The sequence below is a fragment of the Balaenoptera borealis genome (assembly GCF_965194805.1).
Source record: "Balaenoptera borealis genome assembly, chromosome: 12".
Lineage (NCBI taxonomy): Eukaryota > Metazoa > Chordata > Mammalia > Artiodactyla > Balaenopteridae > Balaenoptera > Balaenoptera borealis.
This window is the reverse complement of record NC_138869.1, coordinates 93,612,887-93,634,452: the sequence shown is the minus strand read 5'-3', so window position 1 is coordinate 93,634,452 and position 21,566 is coordinate 93,612,887. Positions and strand designations below refer to the sequence as shown.

Here is a 21,566-nt window from a genome sequence, read left to right as displayed (position 1 = left end):
TTCAATAACCTGCAGGCAGGTTAACACTTACTGTTTGGGGGTGAATGGGCAATTCTCTTTTGGAACTGAGAAGGGAGGAAAACCAGCTCAACATCCCTAGTAAACAAGAAACAGAAGCTCTTTTTCACATGGTCTTATTTCCAGAGTAAAGCACACAAATTCCTAAGGCGTTCTGACCTTACTCTAATGAGGAGGTGGAAGAAGAGAGATTCCAGAGCCCTGAAGGTCAATTTGCTTCAGCCAACATGCATGGAAATGCACACATTTCACCGGGAGAAACAAGAAAGGAAAATATACAGATACAATCCTTTTAGCTACATCCACTGAAAAGTAAAAAGAAAAAGAAAAAGAAAAAGCCTTGGAGGGGGGCTTTGCCCTCAAGAAGTGTTTCTTTACGATCTAAAACCAAGCCTTCCTTGCTCCTGTTGAAGATCTTGGAATCACAGAATTCTAGAGCTGCATTGGGCTTAAAGAGCATCATTTCCAGCAGATGGAGAGACCAAAAATTCCGCTGACACCGGGCCAGTAGGAGGCAGAGCCATTTTCATCCCTGGGGCACAAGGGAAAGGGAATCTTTAACGTCCTCATGCCTAAGTCCAGAGTGTACGCTCTCCCTCCTGGGGAAATCGGAGGCAAAGCCCATCTTCTGCTCGCCCTGAGCTCAGCAATCATCCCGCCGCCCCACCTGCCCCGCTGTACATGGTCCCCATGTTCTCCATGTTCCTGGGGACCATGCCAATGTGGGAGACCCCTCCCCAAACCCATCACCCACCCCCACCAGCGTCTTTCAGCGTTTGCTAAAGGACAAGGCCGTTCCTGGAAGCAGAGAAGCAGAACTCTCAGAAAAGGCAGAAAGGAAGTCAACGTCACAAGAACCCTGTAGATGCAGATATGAATCAATCCCTAAGAGACACTGTTAAGTTTTTTTAAAAAGGCGAAGAGTGGAAGAACCGTACACTCTCGTTTGTGTCAGAAAAGACAGAAAGATTCTGTGTACATGGCTGCCTCGCCTACCTCTGAAAGGATGCCACTGGCCGCCAGTGGGGAGCGGATCTGAGCAGCTGCAAACTGGGGGGGCGGCGTGAGGGGGGCGTGAGGGGGGCGTACACCACAGGGACTGACCTTTCATTATACCCCCTTTTCTGCCTTGTGGTTTGATACTAAGTACATAAGCTACCTAGTCAGAAAACTCATTTTTTTAAACTGTATTTATACAAAATAAAAACCAAAAAAATTAATCAAACACAAACATTTTTTAATTAAAACAGATAAATATTTAAAATAAATGAAATTAAATTTTTAAAAAGGTAGAGCAAAAAATAATGCCAGGGATAAAAAAAAGTCTTTGGAGGAAAGAAGTCTCAACCCAGTGACACTCACAGTTAAACCACTTCATGAAATTTCACAAAATGACTTTTGAATTTAGCAACTTCCTCTAGGCCTTAGCAACCTTGTGTTGTATACCTCTGCTGACTGTTTCAAATGAGAAGTACAGAATGATGAATGAGACAAAAATGGGGGTGAGGGGGAGACAACCACTCTATTTTTTAATGACTCGTTTGAAATAAGAAGTTAGAACTCCCTGAACAAAACTTTTCCAGTACCCCTGCTCCTTTTTCAAATGAGGCTTTCAAACCTGAGCTTTGTGTTGTTGTTTTGGTAAATAGGCTGGAGAATGGAATATCTGTAATAATATGATGGTTGCGAAATCCCCAGCACCATCCCCCAGCCAGAAGTCCTAACTCAACACTTAGAGCTCCTTTTATGCTGTGTGGACTTTCAAAACCATACTTCAAAAAAGATTAACCGTGCTCGCTTCGGCAGCACATATACTAAAATTGGAACGATACAGAGAAGATTAGCATGGCCCCTGCGCATGGATGACACGCAAATTCGTGAAGCGTTCCATATTAAAAAAAAAAAAAAAAAAAAAAGATTAACCACTGATAACAAAGTTATAGGCAGAGCCCCACTATTATAAGGAAGTTGGTAAATGATTAACCGAGTGCATATCTTTTGGCTAACTAAAATGGGTTAATGAGTTCATCTTGTGGCAGATGATCACGTTTCTAAGCCCTATGGGATAGTGGGCTTTTAATAAAGCACATTTTTAACCCGTATAAACTACTTGAAGTTACTTTTCCCTCTGATTATTCTCTATCCTTCGGCTATCCTGGCAAAACTACTAGAAATTGTCATTAACAAGACTGCAGCAAGTTTTCCCTCTGTCTTGTTTACTGAAAGGGTTGACTTACTTAAAATAGAAAGCTTCTGAAAAGCATACAACCAAATACTGTTATTAAATTACACAAACTGAATTCTTTTTACAAGTTGCTGCTCCAAAAAGATAGTTCCAGATTGTATCTCCTTAGATATAATCTTTCCATGAAATTTTTCTTTATAAATGTAATTCAGAGGCCATGTTTCAAAAACACTTGGGAGTACTTGGGTATACAGCACTTTTTATATATAAGTGACTTGACTTCAAACTGCAAAAGGAAATTTGTACGTGTTGTTCACACACACTTGAGACAACTGGTCCAAAAAAATGATATTAATATCTGCCTTTATAATGGTAAGTAATGCATCTATCAACTCCACATAATGAAAACGGGAATGGAGAATTTTATATTTAAACAACCCAAGATTCACATTTAACTATCAGTAATTGGGCCATTAATTAACTCTCAAATCAGAAATTAGGCCTATTCAATCTGAAGTGTAGGGTCCAAATAATAAACAGGCCTAACCAGTGGGTAAAAAGAACTGGCTCCTAATTTTATCATCACTTAGTCATCCATTCCAGTGCAAATTATGTAAATAAAATTCCACTTCAATGGAACCAAGTTTATTTAGTTCTTCCTTTGTACTAATAAGCATACCAAGATGACTAAGATCCAGCCTCGCTCACTGCCCAAGAAGAAAGGTCATCTTTTCTCGGCCTCAGTACCTCTGCTCAAACAGCTTCCTCTTCCTGGCATATTCTGCCTGTCCTACCAGGCCTCACCCCTGCACTTTCCCCTTCTCCTTCTAAAGCAGCAGCTCCCAGGAAGCTCCCCTCACCTTCCCCAGGACAGGCCCAGGAGTGCTGAGGCCCGTGCGTACACATTTTCTGGAGCATTGAGCACATTGCTTTACAAGAGTTTACACGTAATAAAGTAATTTACCAAGTGCGTATTGCTTTGTCTCCTAGAAGGCAGAGAGCCTAATTAACCTCTGTATCCCCCTTCTAGCCCAATATTTGGCATCCGGTGCTCCATAAGCAACTGCAGAGAGAAGCCTCTCAGAATCAGGCAGGGCAGAAAGACGATAAATACCTGAGACATAAAGTAAGAGGCACCATGCGGGAAAAGAGGATGAAATATTGCCATTTGCAGCAACATGGATGGACCTAGCGTATATCCTACTGAGTGAAGTAAGTCAGACAAAGACAAATATTACATGATATCACTTATATATGGAACCTAAAAAATAATACCAATGCATTTATATACAAAACAGAAACAGACTCACAGACATAGAAAACAAATTCATGGTTACCAATGGGGAAAGGGAGGGGGGAGGGGGGAGGGATGAATTACAAGTATGGGATTAACAGATACAAACTACTCTACATAAAATAGGTAAGCAACAAGGATGTACTGTATAGCACAGGGAATATATGTACTGTATATTCAATATATTGTAATAACCTACAATGGAATAGAATCTGAAAAATACACATATAACTGAATCACTTTGCTCTACAGCTGAAACTAGCATTGTAAATCAACTATATATTTCAATTTTTAAAAAAAGACAGAAACACACACATAACCAATATGCAGACAAGTAGATATGCATATACAAAGTCAATAAACATAATCCCTCCCACCAAAAAAAGAAGCACATACAGTATGGAGAGAGTGCTATGGAGAAACAAAGAAAATAAAATCGGATCCATTTGGCCCTGGGGGAGGCGGGGGGATGATCTACAAGGGGAGAGGAGAGAGCAAGGCCAGGGTTACAGAGAGCAGACAGGAGGGGATGAAAAAGGAAATGAGGATGAGGACTAATGTCAGGGAGAGGGAAAAGTGTGAGCAGAAGCTGGAAGGTGTGAAAGACGCAGTGCATCTGAGGCACAGGAAAGAACTCATCCGCTGCACTGATGGTACAGCGCCCAGGGAAGCAGTGGCTGGGACGCAGGTCAGTGACTAGAGCAAAGTCTGCAGAGGCAGTCCTGGGTGCGAGCCCTGCCTGTGCCCCTGCCCAGCTCCCAGGCTGCCCACCCTATTTGTGTGCAGCTCCAGGAAGGACCACAAGGCTCAGGGTCAGTCGCTGGCCGCGGCCTTACCAGGACTCTGGGCCCCCAGGGGACACCTCTACCTGCCAAGCACCCACCCTGCCGCTCATCCCTGAGCCTCCTGCCCAGCACGCAGGCTTGCAGTCATGGGCTCCCGACTTCCTCCTCCTCCTCCACGACTTATCTTCCCACCACCGACCTCCCTCCCACTGCCGAGGTCCTCCTCAAAGCCCTCCCTCTGCTCTGCTCCGGAAGCCTCAGTGTCTTCCCAGCTCTCTCCCTCCGCTCTTAGCCTTGCGGGACAACTGTCCGCCCCCACGCGTTTGCTTTCCCATTTTACCACCACAAACGGCAAGGAGAGAGAAGAAAGTCACTGCTTTTCCAGATTCCCCCATTGCTGCTTTGGACCATTTTTCTTCCACCATCCTTCTGTCATTTAAGAATATACTTGTGGACTAAAAGATATAAGTGCTGTATAAAGTCAGCCAATTATGTGAAAGTAGCGTATCTGCCTTTACTGTGTTTGTCATTAACCTGAATAGAAAGACCTTTAAAATTGACTTCTTTAGAAAGCATTTGAACGCATTTTGTTTGGTATTGTATTTATTCAATAAAGTGTTTAAGTAGTGCCAAGTGTGAACTGGGCCCTAGGATGGTGTCGGTTGGAGGGAACGGGGGTGGTGGGACTGAAAGAACAGGGCAGGCTGACCCCCGCTCATCAGGCTCAGCTGCTGCCTCCTTTGATAAAGGGGCTAACAGAGCTCTTCCAACGCCCTTTGAGAAGCACCATCCTTCCAGCCAGGAAGTACCTCCCTCCAGACCCCACTCATGGTCCTAACATTAAATGAGATGCGCCCTGGAGAGCGGCTGGCTGAGTGCCTGATAGCAGAGCCTGTCATACCCTCTCTGGTCCTTCTTCATTGTCAGGATCTACCAGTGTACCTCCACATTCCTGGAGAGTTTAGGTACCACAGAGTCTTTCTCTCCACCTCACATCCCCAGTCACCTGGGCAGCTTCAATGTTTAGGAGGACGATCAATCAAATCCCCCAGTTCTGGGCTTCCCTGGTGGCGCAGTGGTTGAGAGTCTGCCTGCCAATGCAGGGGACACGGGTTCGAGCCCTGGTCTGGGAGGATCCCACATGCCGCGGAGCAACTGGGCCCGTGAGCCACAACTACTGAGCCTGCGCGTCTGGAGCCTGTGCTCCGCAACAAGAGAGGCCGTGATAGTGAGAGGCCCGCGCACCGCGATGAAGAGTGGCCCCCGCTCGCCGCAACTAGAGAAAGCCCCTCGCACAGAAACGAAGACCCAACACAGCCAAAAATTTTTTAAAACTTTCTTAAAAAAAAAATCCCCCAGTTCCCCGGCTTGCTAAACTGAATTGACTTTCACCCCTTCTCCCATGTCCACACCTTGACTTTCATCCTTGCCCAGGGAAGCTTCACTAGGAATCTTCAACTTAAATAGCCCGGCCCCCGGCTCTCTCACTTCCCCTGCACCTGCTCCTCAAAGTCCCTCCAATCTCCAAATGCTTCCCTTTCCACTGCCATCACCTCCAACTACTTGTCAGCATCTTGCAACACCCTTACTTCCTAACGTTCCAACAACCTTCCCTGCACACATCCAGCTATTTATTTTACTTTCGCTCCTAGAAGGAGCTGCTGAAAGACAAAAACCACACATTGGCACAAATCCTGAAATTTTTGATTTTCAGGGCGTTGATTATACTCAGCAACCCATTAAACTGACCCCAGGCTGCTCCTTCTCTGCTCCCCCATAAAGACTACTCTAAACACCCACTCATTGTCAAAAGCCCCCGCTCCACCTCCATCCCTGCATCCTTCAGCCATGACCTCCTGCCCCACCTCACGAAATGAAAATCCGTTCACATCTTAAACCCTTCAATGCCTTCCCTTTGATGGCAGTAATGCCTCTAAACTTCAGGTAGCACAAGAATCACCTGGGCAGCCCCATCACTCGGATATGAATTCGGATTCACTAGGTCTGAGTCAAATCCCAGAAGCATATTTGGCAGTAGACACTGGTGATGGTCCATCCACCAAATGTGAGGAAAATCAGTCTATAACAGGGGTCTCAAACTCCAGTCCTCAGGCCAAATCCAGCCCCTGCCTGTTTTGTGTGGCCTGCATGTTAACTACGTGTTTTTACATCTTTAAAGGGTTGGGAAAAAAATCAAAAGAAGAAAATTTCACAACATGTGCAAATTACATAAAATTCAAATTTCAGTCCATAAATAAAGTTTCATGAGAACACAGCCAGGCCCAATGATTTACATATTGTCTATGGCTGCTCTCACGGCACAATGGCACAGTTGAGTCGTCGCAACAAAGGCTGTACTGCCTGCAAAGCCGAAAATACTTACTGTCTGGCCCTTTATAGACATAGTTTGCTTCCCCCTGGTCTGCAGGATGAAGTACAAACATCTCACCAGAGCCTCCCAGCTTCCTCATGATGTGACCCCGGCCTCCCTCCCCAACCTAGAGTCCCAACGTCTTCACCAGCCTCACCAGCCACTTCAGTGGACTCAGTTCCTTGAACGAAGTGCACACTTTCACACCTCCCCACCTCTGTACGTGCTGTTCTTTCTACCCACTTTGCCTGACAAATACCTCTTTGGCCTTCAAGACCCGATTCGTGGTCCTCCCCACCTGTGAGATGCTCTCTGACAACCACATCTCCCCCACCCGCCCCCCGCTTCCACTGCACTTAATTAATTTGTATCCCAATTATCTGTATACAGCAGTGGTTCTCAAACTTTTGGGCATCCCAGCGCCACCTAGAGGGCTCATTAAATCCCCCGCTGGCTGGGTCTGCCCCCGGAGCAGCAGATAGGGTGCCAGGCGGAGAATAACATTTCTAACAAGTTTCAAGGCTGATGCTGCTGGCCCCGGCACCACACCACACAGGAGCAACACTTCTTGACTTCTGTGTCCCCACCCCACCCAACAATGAGTTTTTCGAGGATGGACCCTATTTTATTCATGTTTGAATGGTAGCAGCCTCACCCAGTCCCAGGAATTCCTGGAACACGGCAGAAACTCAGTATTTGCTGTTTGTAGTCTAACCAAATGATGTTCCTCCCATAAGCCAATGATTTCACTATCAGACAATGAAAAGGAAATTAAGTGGGGAGAGGAGACCTAGCCTTGTAGGAACTACTGAGGCCAAAAAAATTAATGAACTGGATCTCTGCAGGACGGACATTCTGTGACCTGCCATATGCATCCTGAGCTGGGGTCAGCTGGAAAGCCCCAGGGTGGAGAGTAGATTGTTCAAGTCAGAAACCCAAGAGTACAGCCTGGAGGCAGCACCAACAGGGGGAATGTTCGGTAGAGGACCCTCCCCACCTCTCCCACAAAGATCCATCTCTCTCCACTTTAAAAACAAGATTCTATATCAAAGTCTGATAATGTATATCATTAGCATTGACATATATTGCTACTAATGATAAGCATTTGTTGAGCACGCTACTACTTGCTTGGAATACCAGGATAGATAAAACCTAGACTTCAAGGAGATTTTAAATTAGTTTGAAACTCAGTATTATAAACCAGGCAGGATACCTAACAAAATAAGGTAACATTTTGTGTCAAGTGTCAAATATAAACCGTGTCAAAGGTAAACAGTAAATTCCACAAGAGTCCAAGGTGTCCTGTGGCTTTCCCTTCTCTGTTCCACTAAGGTACCACCTACAAACCTCTATTAGTACCTACATAGGTCTGTGAGGACATAGCACTTCTATAGGTCTTTTGTCTCCTCTATGGGCGTATAAACTCTTCAAGGATAGAAACCTTGATTTTTTTTTTTAATCCCTTTATTTCTGAGACCTGACCAAGTCCCTGGCACTACTAGTGTTAAATAAATATTTAATTGATTTAATAATGACTGTGGAATGTGAGCTGAGCTTTTAACCAAGGGCAAGACTTAGATAAGAAGAGAAAATTGAGGGTTGGGCTTTCCACGAACAGGCAAAAGAACCAACCAGGTGACTGAAAGCTCCAGGCAGGTATAGAAACTGTGGTCAGAGGCCCCGGTGGAATCACCAAAACCCACTGCTGATATCACCATGAGTCGAGAAGGTCAGGCCTTCAGAGCTGGTCTTCACTGATCTTGCCTTCTAAACTGTAACACAAGCTTACATAAATAGGCCTAAACCTGGACTGCTTTAATCTCAAAAACCATTTCCTGGATTCTTATCTCCTTGTCTACTTTTCCTTTGCCCCTTTTTCTGCTGATGCTAAACTGGGCGGGGGTGGGGGTGGTGGTGGAATCGAAATCCAGACAAAGAATCCTAATTTCATACTGAATTGATAGTTTATGCAAATAAAAACAAATTTGGGGGATTCCAGTTGGTAAAAATAGCGTTGGCACTCAGCATTCCCCACCACCAAATTGCAAATTCCTTAAAGCCAGGAATTTCTCCTCTTGCACAGCTCCTAGGATATGACCGTGTACCACACAAATTAGGAATGTCAGTATTACCGCGTCTATCCTGGTAGCTGAGTCAATTTTGCAAACTTCAAAGGCTAGGATAGTTTAAAGAGAGATCATGCCATACCCCACGACCAAAACAGAGTGGAGAGGGCATGAGCAGATGATTTAAACAAAAAAATCAAACAAAATAGTCACCCTCAGTTCTTTGCCCGAGCTCCACATCTGCTCGAAAGAAACTCATTCTAGAAACGCAGTTTTCAACAAACTCATCTGTGAGGCACCTGTGAAGGCCCCTAAGTCATCCATTTCCTATACTCTGGATCTGAACTGCTGTGCTCTAGTCTCTAATTAAATAAGATGATTTTGCTTTTAACATCTTTAGGAGGAGGCCAGGCTAGTAAAAGTCCCTGGAAACTAAAACCATAGACTTTTCCTGAGTATAGTCACAATTGCACACAGGCTCCCCCCATAAGCTAACAGAACAGATAAATGGAAGAATCAGATGAAAAATAATTAAAGACAGCCACTATGGAGAATAGTATGGAGGTTCCTTAAAAAACTAAAAATAGAGCTACCATATATATGATCCAGCAATCCCACTCCTGAGTATATATCCAGAGAAAACCATAATTTGAAAAGATACATGCAACCCCAATGTCCATTGCAGCACTATTTACAATAGCCAGGACATGGAAGCAACCTAAATGTCCATTGACAGACGAATGGATAAAGAAGAGGTGGTACGTGTATACAATGGAATGTTACTCAGCCATAAAAAAAAAAAAATGAAATAGTGCCATCTGCAGCAACATGAATAGACCTAGAGATTGTCATACTGAGTGAAGTAAGTCAGACAAAGACAAATATCATATGATATCGCTTATATGTGGAATCTAAAAAAAATGGTACAAATGAACTTATTTACAAGACAGAGTCACAGATATAGAAAACAAACATGATTACCAGGGGGAAAGGGTTGGGGGAGGGATAAATTGGGAGATTGGGACTGACATATACACACTACTATTTATAAAATAGATAACTAAAAAGGACCTACTGTACAGCACAGGGAACTCCACTCAATACTCTGTAATAACTTATATGGGAAAATAGTCTAAGAAAGAGTAGATATATGTATATGTATAACTGATTCACTTTGCTGTACACCTGAAACTAACATAACATTTAAATCAACTATACTCCAATAAAAATTTTTTAAAAAAGAGTTCTTCACTCACATGGTAGAATGCTCAACAGATATTTCAGGTTTTGCAAATAATAAACAACTTGACACAGGGAGACCCAGAAGCCAAAGACATTCTCACAAGTGCAATCAATACAGAAATTACAAATATAAGTGTGAAATGTTAAGACATTAAGAAAAGGATTCACTATCTTTAAGTGGCATATGAAGAACCACTTGGGCAACTTGAGGTATATGTTTTATCATTGTTAGCAAATCGCAGGCCAATAAAAAGTCACTCTTTAATGGGCCAGGAGCAAACATGTATCACGGACTGGGCTCTTATCCTAGGACTGTCCTCCAGACGTGGCTCCACTTTTCTCTTTCCAATTTTGTGCCCCAGGGGAAGCCCCTGCAGACCACATCGCCCAGGTGCCCCAGGCCAGCCACACACTGGGGGCCACTGCAAGAGATGGAAGGGCCAGGGGATGGGGAGCAGAAGGGCTGCGGTTCTCTCTCTACTTCCCCCCTGTATCCTAGCAACAGGACTTTCTCCCCTTTCCCTTGCCCAGGTCTTGGTACCTGAACATCCTTTATTGGTTCCCTTAATGCCACCCACACCTCTCTAAGTAGTTCATGAAAGTTTCTTCATTGCTATCCATTGAGTTGAATTGTTTCCTGCCAGGACCCTGTCTGATACAAGAACCATAGGGCATTTTATATCTATATAAAATGTCTCGACTCCAAAAGGTAGGTTTTTTTGTCGTCTCCCATTTTACACGTGAAGACACTGAGGCTCCGGGAGGGTAGAATACCAGCCAGCAGTCATAAAGGAAGTTTTCTGGCAGAGCACAAATTACCCCCAAGTCAGTCTAACAACTAAAAAGCCCTTGAAAGTGCGAGGGAGAAAAACACATCAAGCTTCCAAACTCTCAAGCCACAGTTTAGCCTCAAACCACATTATTTATGGTTTGGGATTCTCCCTCGGCCTGAAATGAGCCAGCTGGGGCATTGCCCTTTAAGTGCTTCTTCCACCGAGAGTCGCTTAGATTTGACCCTGCTGGAGGACAGTGGGGTTTCCTAAAATCTAAGAGATCACAGGTGCTCCTTCCTTGCCTATCACCCACATTTTTCCTTCGGTTCATCCCAGAAATCCCTCCCTTCCAGCCTTAAACATCCCACAGGCTCTCTTGTTCTTTTTTATAAATGAAAACCAGAATTCCTTTGCCAGAAATCCAGGAGATGGAGGATGAGGGTGGACGCAGTTACAAAGCACTTAATAACATCATCCTAGGCACCTCTCAGTCGCCGATCTCTGGGATTCATTAACAATCTAACTCTTTCCATACAAAAAACCTCCCTGGATTCCTCTTCTCTCTAGCTGTGCTGAATTGCTGAAAATGGAAAATGCAATTAAAATAAATTGTGATGGAGAGTAGAGGGGTAAGTACCAACAAACTCCCCTGAAGGAAATTCAGCTCTGAGTTATATTTCATTTCAGGGCTGAAGAATTTGCTATTATTTCTGCCTTTGCAGGTCCCTGGCAATCACTACACCCTCACTACAAGAACAGGCGTTAGCAGCTGATACCTCTCCCAATTTCCTGACCGTCTGGATTTGACAATTGACGGCCGACAGTCAGATCAGGTGGAGTTCTGAATCAGATGCTCAGAGGGAGCCAGGTGGGAGGGTGGCTCAGTAAACAGCATCTGGATCAGGGAAACATCTAGGTCTCACTTCCTCGTTGCTGAGGGAATGTGAGTGGAAAGAGCAGCAGGGAGACCCTTGTTTGAAGGAAAGAAGAATTTTTTTAAAAGATCACTAGCGGGGCCTCCTCCAGCATGCCTTACCCAATTCCATTTAAATAACATACAGCTGACCCTTGAACTACATAGGGGTTAATCTGTCTATAATTTACTGTCGGCCCCTTGTATCTGTGGTCCCTCGGAATCTGCGGATTCAAGCAACCTCGGACGGTACAGTACTGTAGTATTTTCTATTGAAAAGTATACACATATAAGTGGGCCCATGCAGTTCAAACCCGTGTTGTTCGCGGGTCAACTGTATACTTATTGACTCACTGCTAAATACAGGGCCTATCTAGCCTGCAGCACCTAAAGAGACAAGAAAAGGGGTTAAGATAACCTCAACCCTCGGGAAAATTTCGTACCTGGAATTACTGTTGTGTGCTGCCATTTTCAGTTTTAATGGTAGCAGACAGTTGCTGGACGGTCCAAATACCTGCAACAGTGCCTCTCTTCTCCCACTAACCTGTCCTACAAGGAAGCCTGGACCCCCGAGGGTAGACTGACTGAATAACCTAAGGCCCTCGGAAAACCACAGCATCCTGTGTCCCTCCTCCCTAGCCGATGTTGATCACAGGTGGTACAAAATAACTGTCAACCCGATTTCACAAGCCTCACTGCCGAAAACCCAGGTCTCTCATTCAAAAGCTACAGGCTTTTGCTTATAGATCACTCAGGTTCAGTTTCTAAGTAGGTTCACCTAACTTAAAAATAATAAAGACTTGACTACACTGATGAAAGAAACACTTGAGTCATTTATCAGAATGTTTTAGCCCTGGGTTACAGGAAACGAGGAAACCCAAAACTTCAAACAAAACAAAAAAAGTTTATTCGAACCTTCTGTGCAAGGTAAACCAATATTTTTCACACTTACAGGAGAAAAACATCAATCGAAAACCAACAAACAAAACTCCACCTGTCTAGTTTGTAGCAGTGAAATCTGCTATGGGGGCGGGGACGGAGGTAGATAACATCCCCCCCCGACCCCCCCCCCCGCAGGCTTCACGCCCGCTCCGGCTCGGGGAGGGTTCCCGCGGGCCGCCCGCTCGCCGTTACCTGGTCCAGAGGGATGCCCAGAAGCTCGCTGAGCGGGTGCAGACAGGTGGAGCCCGTGGTGCGGTAGGAGAGGCTGGGAGGAGGCTCTGCTGCCATCCTGCATCTTCGGGAGGCGGCAGCCCCGGCCCCAGGCCGCGCCACCCCGCTCGGCGTCCTCCCGCCCGAGTGCGCGCGGGCGGCTGTCCCCAGGGCCGCGCGGCCGCCTGGCTCGCGGGGACCGAGCGGCGAGCCGGAGGACGCGACCCAGCGCAAACTCTCGGGGCGCAAACTTGGCGTTGGCGCAGTGGCCGCGGGCGCGGCAGGAGGGCTGCGGCCGAGAGCGCTTGCTTCCCGCTCCCCTCCTCTCGCCGCTCATTGGCCCGGCCGCCCGGGACTGCCCGGGAGGAGGGAGGAAGGGAGGGAGGAAAAGTGGGGACTCGGAGCCCGGCCCTCGAGCGCCACCCGGCCCGCCCTGCCCGGGCCGACCCGAGAGGGAAAGCGACGACAAGGGCGCCGCCGCCTAGCCCGGCGCCTGGTGCGCGCGGCCCCGGGGGCGGGAGGAGCCTCTGCTCTTCCTTCTCCCGAGCTCCCCATCCTCCCTCCCCGCCACAAGAAACGACCTCCACCCCAGTCACCCCGGCGGGCTCCCTGCGCCAGGGAGCACCCTGACCCCACCCCGTTCTGGTTCCGCCGCAGCGTCGGCACCCCGGCCCTCCCGGTCCCCGCGCCGGCTAAGATTTCCTGCGCTTTCCTTGCAAGGCTTCTCCCTCGCAGTCCTTGCGGCAAAGGGTTAATCTGCCAGGGGCTCGAAGCCCAAGGACACCCCAGGGCTTCCAGCCAGCACCCCAGCACCCAGCCTCCTCTCTCTCCTTACAAGCCTGTGGGCAAGATATAGTTTCCTCCACCCTGATCTGACACGGTCTGTGTCTCACAGGCGCAGACACTAGGACTGCTAGCTTCTGACCATTAATGTCCGGCCCTTTGGACTGTGAATTCTTTTTACCCCTGTAAGAAACGGCGCTACTGTTATGTGCATTCTGATCAGCTTTTGCCAGAACCGGTTCTAAAAAGAGGTACCTGGCCCCTTCACTTCTCTGTCCTCAGACACCCAAGTGTATCACTGGCACTTGGAAAACTTTCAGTTGATTAATAGGTTTTGAGAATCATAAAGTCTTGATCCTTTCCAAGAACTGTTGTATGCTCGCTGATGAAGAAGGCTTTCAGGAAAGCAGGAAAGCAGGAAATCAGATGGGTAGGAAAAAACAAAAAGCAAAGAAAACTGAGTTGGTGTCAATCCCTAGGCTTCACCAGGTAACCAAGCCCAAAGCTTTGCATCAGTAGTTTCCTGGGAGCTGGTAGTAGCCACAGAGCCACGGATTAGTTGGTGGAGAATCCGACCAAACAGGGGGCCAGTAACTTCGGGGCAGAACTAACATTGTCATCAACGTGGCCTCCAGCTTCAAATCCAACTGAAGGCCTGTCAGACAGTCACAACAACTTCCCCTCCAAGGCTGGGCCTCACCCTGGCTTTCTGGAAGAGTTTCATCACCAAAAAGCTGCACAGAACTTTAAATGGCCGGGCCAGAGTTTCTCAACTCATGTCCCCTGTTGAGGAGCAAAAAACATGACCCCACCACTCCCTGTCCCCATGGAGATTTTATAGGAGGCCACCACCACCAGATGACAATCTGCTTTTCACACCACACACACATATACACACACTCACACACACATACATATACACACACTCTCACACACACACACAGACATATGCTTGAGGATCAATTAGGCTAGACAGGCTCATTAAATATCACACAGTTCTAGAAACTGACCAGAATTGAAGCAATGTTCCTCTTATCTTGAGCAAAATGACAGCTTACATGAGGTGTCTGAGGGCAGAAGGAGCTTGAAAGCATTGTTAAAAAAAAAAAAAAAAAAAAAAAAATCAACACTTAAATGTGAACTGCCAGAAAAGAAAAGTCGGCCAGTTTGGGTAGTATTTATGAAGCAAATGCTCAGACCACTCATAATTTTCCACAAAGCTATGCTCTTCAGACTTCAAAAACTAGTCTTCACATTGGTGTAGGTTTAAAAACAGAAGATTAGCCCTACACGGATTTTCTTCTGCTCAACAAAACACAGATTATCATCTAGTCTAAAATTTTCCCTTAAAAATGGAGGAACTACGCTTAGATCTTGAAAACAAAACATCACAGAACTTAAATCTTAATAATTCTGTTTTACTGATACTGTAGTACAATTAATGTTAAAGAACTATTAGGTGATGCAGCATCAAGAGACTGGATCAGTTACACTATAGGTTAATTCAGCTGGCTTCTGGAGGATGGGACATGATTCTAAGATGTATAAGAGCTGTACCATGGACTCATCACTCTTTTCCTTCCCCTTTATCTCTGTTTCCATCAGAGGTCAATTCATAATAATAATTATTACATGTTAGATATACCTTTTAAAAAGCTCTCTCATTTACCAGTGACAATAACCCACGTGGTTGTTATTATAATCTCTGTTTTATAGATGAGAAGTCTGGAGTTTGGAGAGTTTAAGTATCTTGGCTGTGTTTAGGGAGGTTGAATAAAACATGCCTGCCTGATTCCAGAACCTGGGCACTCAGTCACTAACTATGCCACGTTGCCTCCTCTAAAACAAAACATTTCTCTCTTTATCAAGAGGCCCACTCATACACCCACAGGCCTGTCATTCCTGCGGACAAAGCACTGTGTTTACTGTTCAAAAATGAGGTGGCTTGGGGTGATACTACAGGCACTCCGTCTCACCTGTTTTCTGTCTGCGTAGGATGAGGCTTGATATCAAGGTCAAGTTTCCAATCTCCTTTCTGAAGCTGTACTCAGAATGTGAAGTCAACCAGAAGACCCAGTGCTTATCTTGATGACTGGCCTAAAATTAAAGGCCAGACAAAAAGACCTGACAAAGGATCTGGCATATTTCAGGGAGGCAGCATGATACTGTCGACTGATAAAAATTCAACACCAGTCTCGTGCCAATCCAGACCCAGCCAAAGATACTCAAACAACAAAATTGAATTAAAATCAGCCTCAAAGTTTACAAAGGTGTAACCCTTCAAGAAGATAAATTCTCATGATTCAATCAAAAATAATCACCGACAAAAACTAATTAAAACCATCTACAATGACATAACCCACGTAAAAATAAAATACCATAATAATAATACCACATATTCGTGTAATGATATTGTGTATTCACAGAGCACACTCATTTATAACATCCCCTTTGAGCCTCCCAACAATTCTATGAGGTTGAAAGGGCAGGTGTTATCACTTTTATTATTATGTCATCACCCTCTCCATTTTTATTCACAAGAATACGAAGTTTCTGGTAAATTGCAGCTAGCTTATCCAGCTGGTAAACAGCAAAAGTAGGATTCAAACTTGGCTATTCCATTGTTCTTTTTATTACACAGAAATCTTTTTATTATACTAGGAGTCCACCTTCAGGAAAACAGCAGAAACTGTTGCCTGCATAGAACATTTAACTCCACGCCTAACATTTATTTTATTTTATTTATTATTTATGGTTGTGTTGGGTCTTCGTTTCTGTGCGAGGGCTTTCTCCAGTTGTGGCAAGTGGGGGCCACTCTTCATCGCGGTGCGCGGGCCTCTCACCATCGCGGTCTCCCTTGTTGCGGAGCACAGGCTCCAGACGCGCAGGCTCAGTAGTTGTGACTCACGGGCCCAGCCGCTCCTCGGCATGTGGGATCTTCCCAGACCAGGGCCCGAACCCGTGTCCCCTGCATTGGCAGGCAGACTCTCAACCACTGCGTCACCAGGGAAGCCCCCACGCCTAACATTTGAGATCTGATCCGGAGAATGGTCTGAACTGACCCACGATGGGTATCACTCTTGCTTTTTAAGCAGTTTCTTTAAGCATCACCCACACAAAACCGTAGGGAATTTAGATTTTGCAATCAGTGCCCTACTCCGTCACATTTTAGCTCAACCATTCTGCGTTTGCTTGGGGCATCTGTTACCTCCTACCTGCCTAACGTATTTCCTGAGTTGAGGTCACAGTTAAACATTGTTTTTATATTTGTTCATGTTCAGAAAATTAAGAAATTAATATAACTGAACACCTACCAGTTTTAGCTCTTACTGCTGCATACTATAACATTTTCCCCTGAGAATACTATCATTCAGTCATTCAAGATAAATCAACACAAATCCTCTCAGCCTGCTAACCTCTGTACTTACATCAGGGAGATGCTGATATGTCTAAAGACAAAAGAATTCAAAATAATATGCCAACCTCTGAAAGAAACCAGTTATGAGAAATACAAAGCAGAAATTAGTCACGGATAAACAAATGCAGAAATAAATCCCGCTAACAAAACACCATTAACTAAAAATACACAGAACAATATTTATAAATACGATTTTGCACAACTTCTGAGTGGGCAGGATTGGAGGCTAAAATGTAGAAGAGAAACAGGTAATGAAAATCTAAAGAACCCAGCCTTTAGAGCAAAGCAAAACTGGACCTGAAAACCAGTACTGCTTTTTACTAGTTTTGTGACTTTGAGCAAATCAATTATCTGCTTCAAGTCTCCGCTTCCTCCTCTATAATGTGGAAATAAGACTTACCGTCTCTTTTGGCTGGTGTAAGGACTGAAGGAAAAATTATATATGAAATAACCCATCATCAAGTAATTGTTCAAAAAATATTAATTAACTCTGCTCAGCGGAGCTTGCCCTCTACAAGCTAACATTTTATTTTTAACTTTAGTCTTTGGGGAAGGAGAGGTTTCTAAAATGGATCGCACATGTCCCTGCATACTTAAATGGAGTTCGTGACCATTACTGAGTTTTTGCTGATGAGTCAAGCACCCATCCTGCAATAGAGTAATGTCTTGGGAGTCCACTGGCTTGTCAAGAATTTGTCCGTACACTAAACTACGCCCAAAGGGGTCAGCTTTTTCAATTACTCTGTCTACTTTCTAGTGTTTCAATCTCCTCTCATATTTCGGTTGTTGCTGCCTTGACTGCTATTTTGGTTCTCCTATGAGTTAGGGAACTCTGTAAAATCGCTAGGCTTTGGCTGAATGCCTAAGGAGTTCTTGTAGAAGTCAAGTACAGTTGTCCCTCAGTATCCGGGGAGGGTTAGTTCCAGGACGTGCGGCAGACATCAAAATCCGTGGAAGCACAAGTCTTACAGTAGGCTCTCCTATCTGCGAGCTCCACCTCCGCGGATTCAACCTAGTGCTGATGGAAAACGTAGTACTGTATGCAAACTATATGTACGGAGGGCCGACTGTACTTCGTTTTTAAGTAAGCTCTATGCTATCTATGTCGGATATTCAGAGGGTTTTGTTTTGTTTTGTTTCTTACTTCTTTTGGGTGTCCTGATGTGCTTGGTGTCCTGATATGCTTTGGGTGTCCTGATATTCTCCATCCCGTGCCCCAGCCCCACTGTGGGTGTCGTTGCTGAGACCGCTGCCATCTTAGGCTTCAGGGAGCTGCCCAGCATTAATCCTTTAATCCTAGATCTCATATTCATCTCAGAGGCCACTTGGACGCTCCCTCAACTCATATTTTTACCTTACTCTTCACTCTTTGTTCTGCTGCCTGATTCCTAGGCCCAATGATAGTGTCAAGCACAACAGTGCTTTAGAATGAAGGGATGGATGGTTTCCTGGCAATCAGTGCAGCCAGTGGTCCTCATGACTTCTCACTTAAATCCTCATGACCCAGTCTGTTGTTCAGAGCCTGTGTGGCTCTCCGTGTCAGCACATTAGGCTGGCCAGCCCTAAATGCTGAGTGTACACTGTAGTCTGTTATTTATAGGACTAAAGTAGGTATTTGTCCCTATTCCCTAAGCCTTTCCTATACTCCTATTGTGCCATTTCTGCAACTTTCATTTACTTTGAAACAATTTCCATCATTATTGGTCAATTATTTCAGAGTATCTCAAAAACATACTAGCAGGCGCTCCTGTTGGCAGTCTCTAAGAAAGGAACATCAAGCTCCGTTGACCACAGGACATTTTTTGTGTGTTCATGGTGCATCCTTCAGAATTAACATTCCCCAGATTCACTTGGGGAAACAGGGCTTTTGCTTTTGAAGACTGAGTTGACATTCAGCAGATGTTTATTGAGGAACTGTTATTTATAAAGCACTATTCTAAACTACAAACAGACAAAAATACCTCCCCCAATGGAGCTTATACTCTAGCAGGGGAAGACAACAAAAACATTAAATATATATATATGTATATATGTATATGATATGTATATGCAGGTTACATATGTTGTAGTGTTTTATAGGGTGGTCAGGGTAGACCTCATTAAGATCACGTTTAAACAAAGACTTGAAAGCAGCTAAGGAGTTAGCCAGGCAGATTTCTGGGCAAAGAATATTCCAGAAAGAGGAACTGTCTAGCACAAAGGCCCAAAGACAGGAGTAGGCCTGGCAGAGTGGAGAAACAACAGGCTGCCAGGAAGCCTGGAGCAGAGCGATTGAGGGGAGAGAGGGAGGAGATGGGCCAGAGAGGTATGCAGAGCCAGCCTATGGGGACCTTGGGGGCCATCATAACAACTTTGTTTGTTCCTCTGATTTCCATCGGGAGCCACTGCAAGGATTTGAGCAGAGGAGTGCCTACACTCTTTAAGCAGCTCCCCTTTCCCCTCCCCCTAGCCCCTGGTAACCACCATTCTACTTTCTGTTTCTATGACTTTGACTACTTTAGATACCTCCTATAAGTGGAATCATACGATATTTTTCTTTTGGTTACTGGCTTATTTCATGTCCTCAGGGTTGATCCATGTTGTGGCATGTGACAGGATTTTCTTTCTTTTGAAGGCTGAACAATATTTCATTATATGTAAAGGCCATGTTTTGTTTATCCATTCATCTGTTGATGGACACTTGGATTGTGTCCACCTCTTTGCTATGGTGATAGTGCTGCTATCAAAATGGGTGTGTAAATATCTCTTTGAGACCCTACTTTCAACCCTTTGGATGTATACCCATAAGTGGGATTGCTGGATGATATGGTAGTTCTCTCTTTAATTTTTTGAGGAACCATCGTACTGTTTTCCATAGCAGTTGTGCCATTTTACAATCCCATCAACAGTGCACAAGGCTTCCAATTTCTCAACATTCTTACCAACACTTGTTATTTTCTGTTTTGTCTTTATTCAGTAGTAGCCATCCGAATGGGTGTGAGGTAATCTCACTGCAGTTTTGATTTACATTTCTCTGCTGGTTAGTAATGTTGAGCACATTTTCATATGCTTGTTAACCATTTTACATCATCTTTAGAGAAATGTCTGTTTAAGCCCATTACCTATTTTTTGGTCACGTTATTTGATTTTTTGTTGAGATGTAGGAGTTCTTTGTATATTCTGGCTATTAACCCTTTATCAGATATATGATTTTCAAATATTTTCTCCCATTCCATATGTTGCCTTTTCACTCTGTTGATTGTGTACTTTGATGCACAAAAGTTTTTAAGTTTGATGTCCCATTTCTCCCTTTTTACTTTTGTTACTTGTGCTTTTTTGTCATATATAAAAAATCATTGCCACATCCAATGTCGTAACGTTTTTCCCCTATGTTTTCTTCTAGTTTTCCAGTTTTAGGTCTTACATTTATGTCTTTAATCCATTTTGAGTTAATTTTTGGATATGGTGTAAGATAAGGATCCAACTTCAGTTTTTTGCAGATGGATTTCCAGCTTCTCAACACAATCTTAGACTGTCCTTTTCCCATTGAGTAGTCTTGACATCCATGTTGAAGAACATTTGACCATATGTGTGAGGGTTTATCTGAATTCCCTCATTTTTTAATGTAAAACAATTAAACTATTCCTTCCAAGCTCTTTCCTTCCAAGCTCTTTAAAATCCAGCCTATAAAAGGACTTATTATTTTCCTACATAAAGATAATTTTCTCCCTGAAAGAGATTCTCCTGCCAGCTGTGAAAATTTTAGATTTTCCGGCAATTGTCACAGCTATGAATTCAGTCTTCCTGGGCTGCAGTTTCCATGTATGTGGATGAGAAATAAAACTGCCCTGCAACCATTGTAGATTTTTTAAACTATATTTATTGAGAGATACATTATATATGTAAATGTAATAATATATATACACACATATATATATAATTTAAATTAAAATAACCAAATTAAAGATATATGCATGTTCCCACAACTCTTTTAAGAAATAGAACATCAGGAATACCATCAACAGTGCTCTCCAAACCAAGGCTTGTACCGCCCTTACCCCCCCACCCCAACTCAGGTACATAAGGACTTTCTGGGGGTACCTAAGCATCCACCAGTTTAAGTAAATTATCTCTAGATACCCAAATTCCATATATACTCTTCCTAAACCCAATTTGCCTGAGAACTCTTGAGTTCCCAATAGTCCTTCTCCCACTTGACCAAAGCACCCATTGCAAATCTCACAGTGCACCAGGGTCCTGGGTGTGAACCCCTCTCATCTCCAAATGGGCCAGGTCTCCTGAGGATTAAGCAAGGTACCATACACCCACAGGCCTTTCTGTGTTTCCCATTTTATGCATATTTCTGTCAATGGTAAAGCATGAATTTTAGAATCAAGTATTGTGGCTCCTGTCAAGATGTTCTGAAATCAGATCTATGGTAGTGATAAGGATGGGGCTGGCAATGATAATTTTCTACCTTTCTTCCCCAGTTTATTTTCAAAGAATGAGGAAGAGTCCTGGGAGAGAAAAACAAAGAAAGCATGGATAAGAAATGCTCAACACTGAAAACTTGGGCTTTATTTTTTC

General features: G+C 44.3%; 1 protein-coding gene across 4 annotated transcripts in view; it reads right to left on the bottom strand.

Moving 5' to 3' along the window:
* The window catches only part of MBOAT1 (membrane bound glycerophospholipid O-acyltransferase 1), a 108,190-nt gene extending 94,866 nt beyond the window's left edge, over positions 1 to 13,324 (bottom strand). The window contains exon 1 of one of the 4 annotated variants that reach the window (XM_082346369.1): positions 12,782 to 13,324. In XM_082346369.1, the coding sequence (XP_082202495.1) occupies positions 12,782 to 12,877 (96 nt within the window). In that variant the 5' untranslated portion in view covers positions 12,878 to 13,324. The remainder of the gene's footprint in view (positions 1 to 12,781) is intronic. The other 3 variants (XM_082346367.1, XM_082346368.1, XM_082346366.1) reach the window with 3 other exon arrangements.
* Positions 13,325 to 21,566: the final 8,242 nt, after the last annotated feature.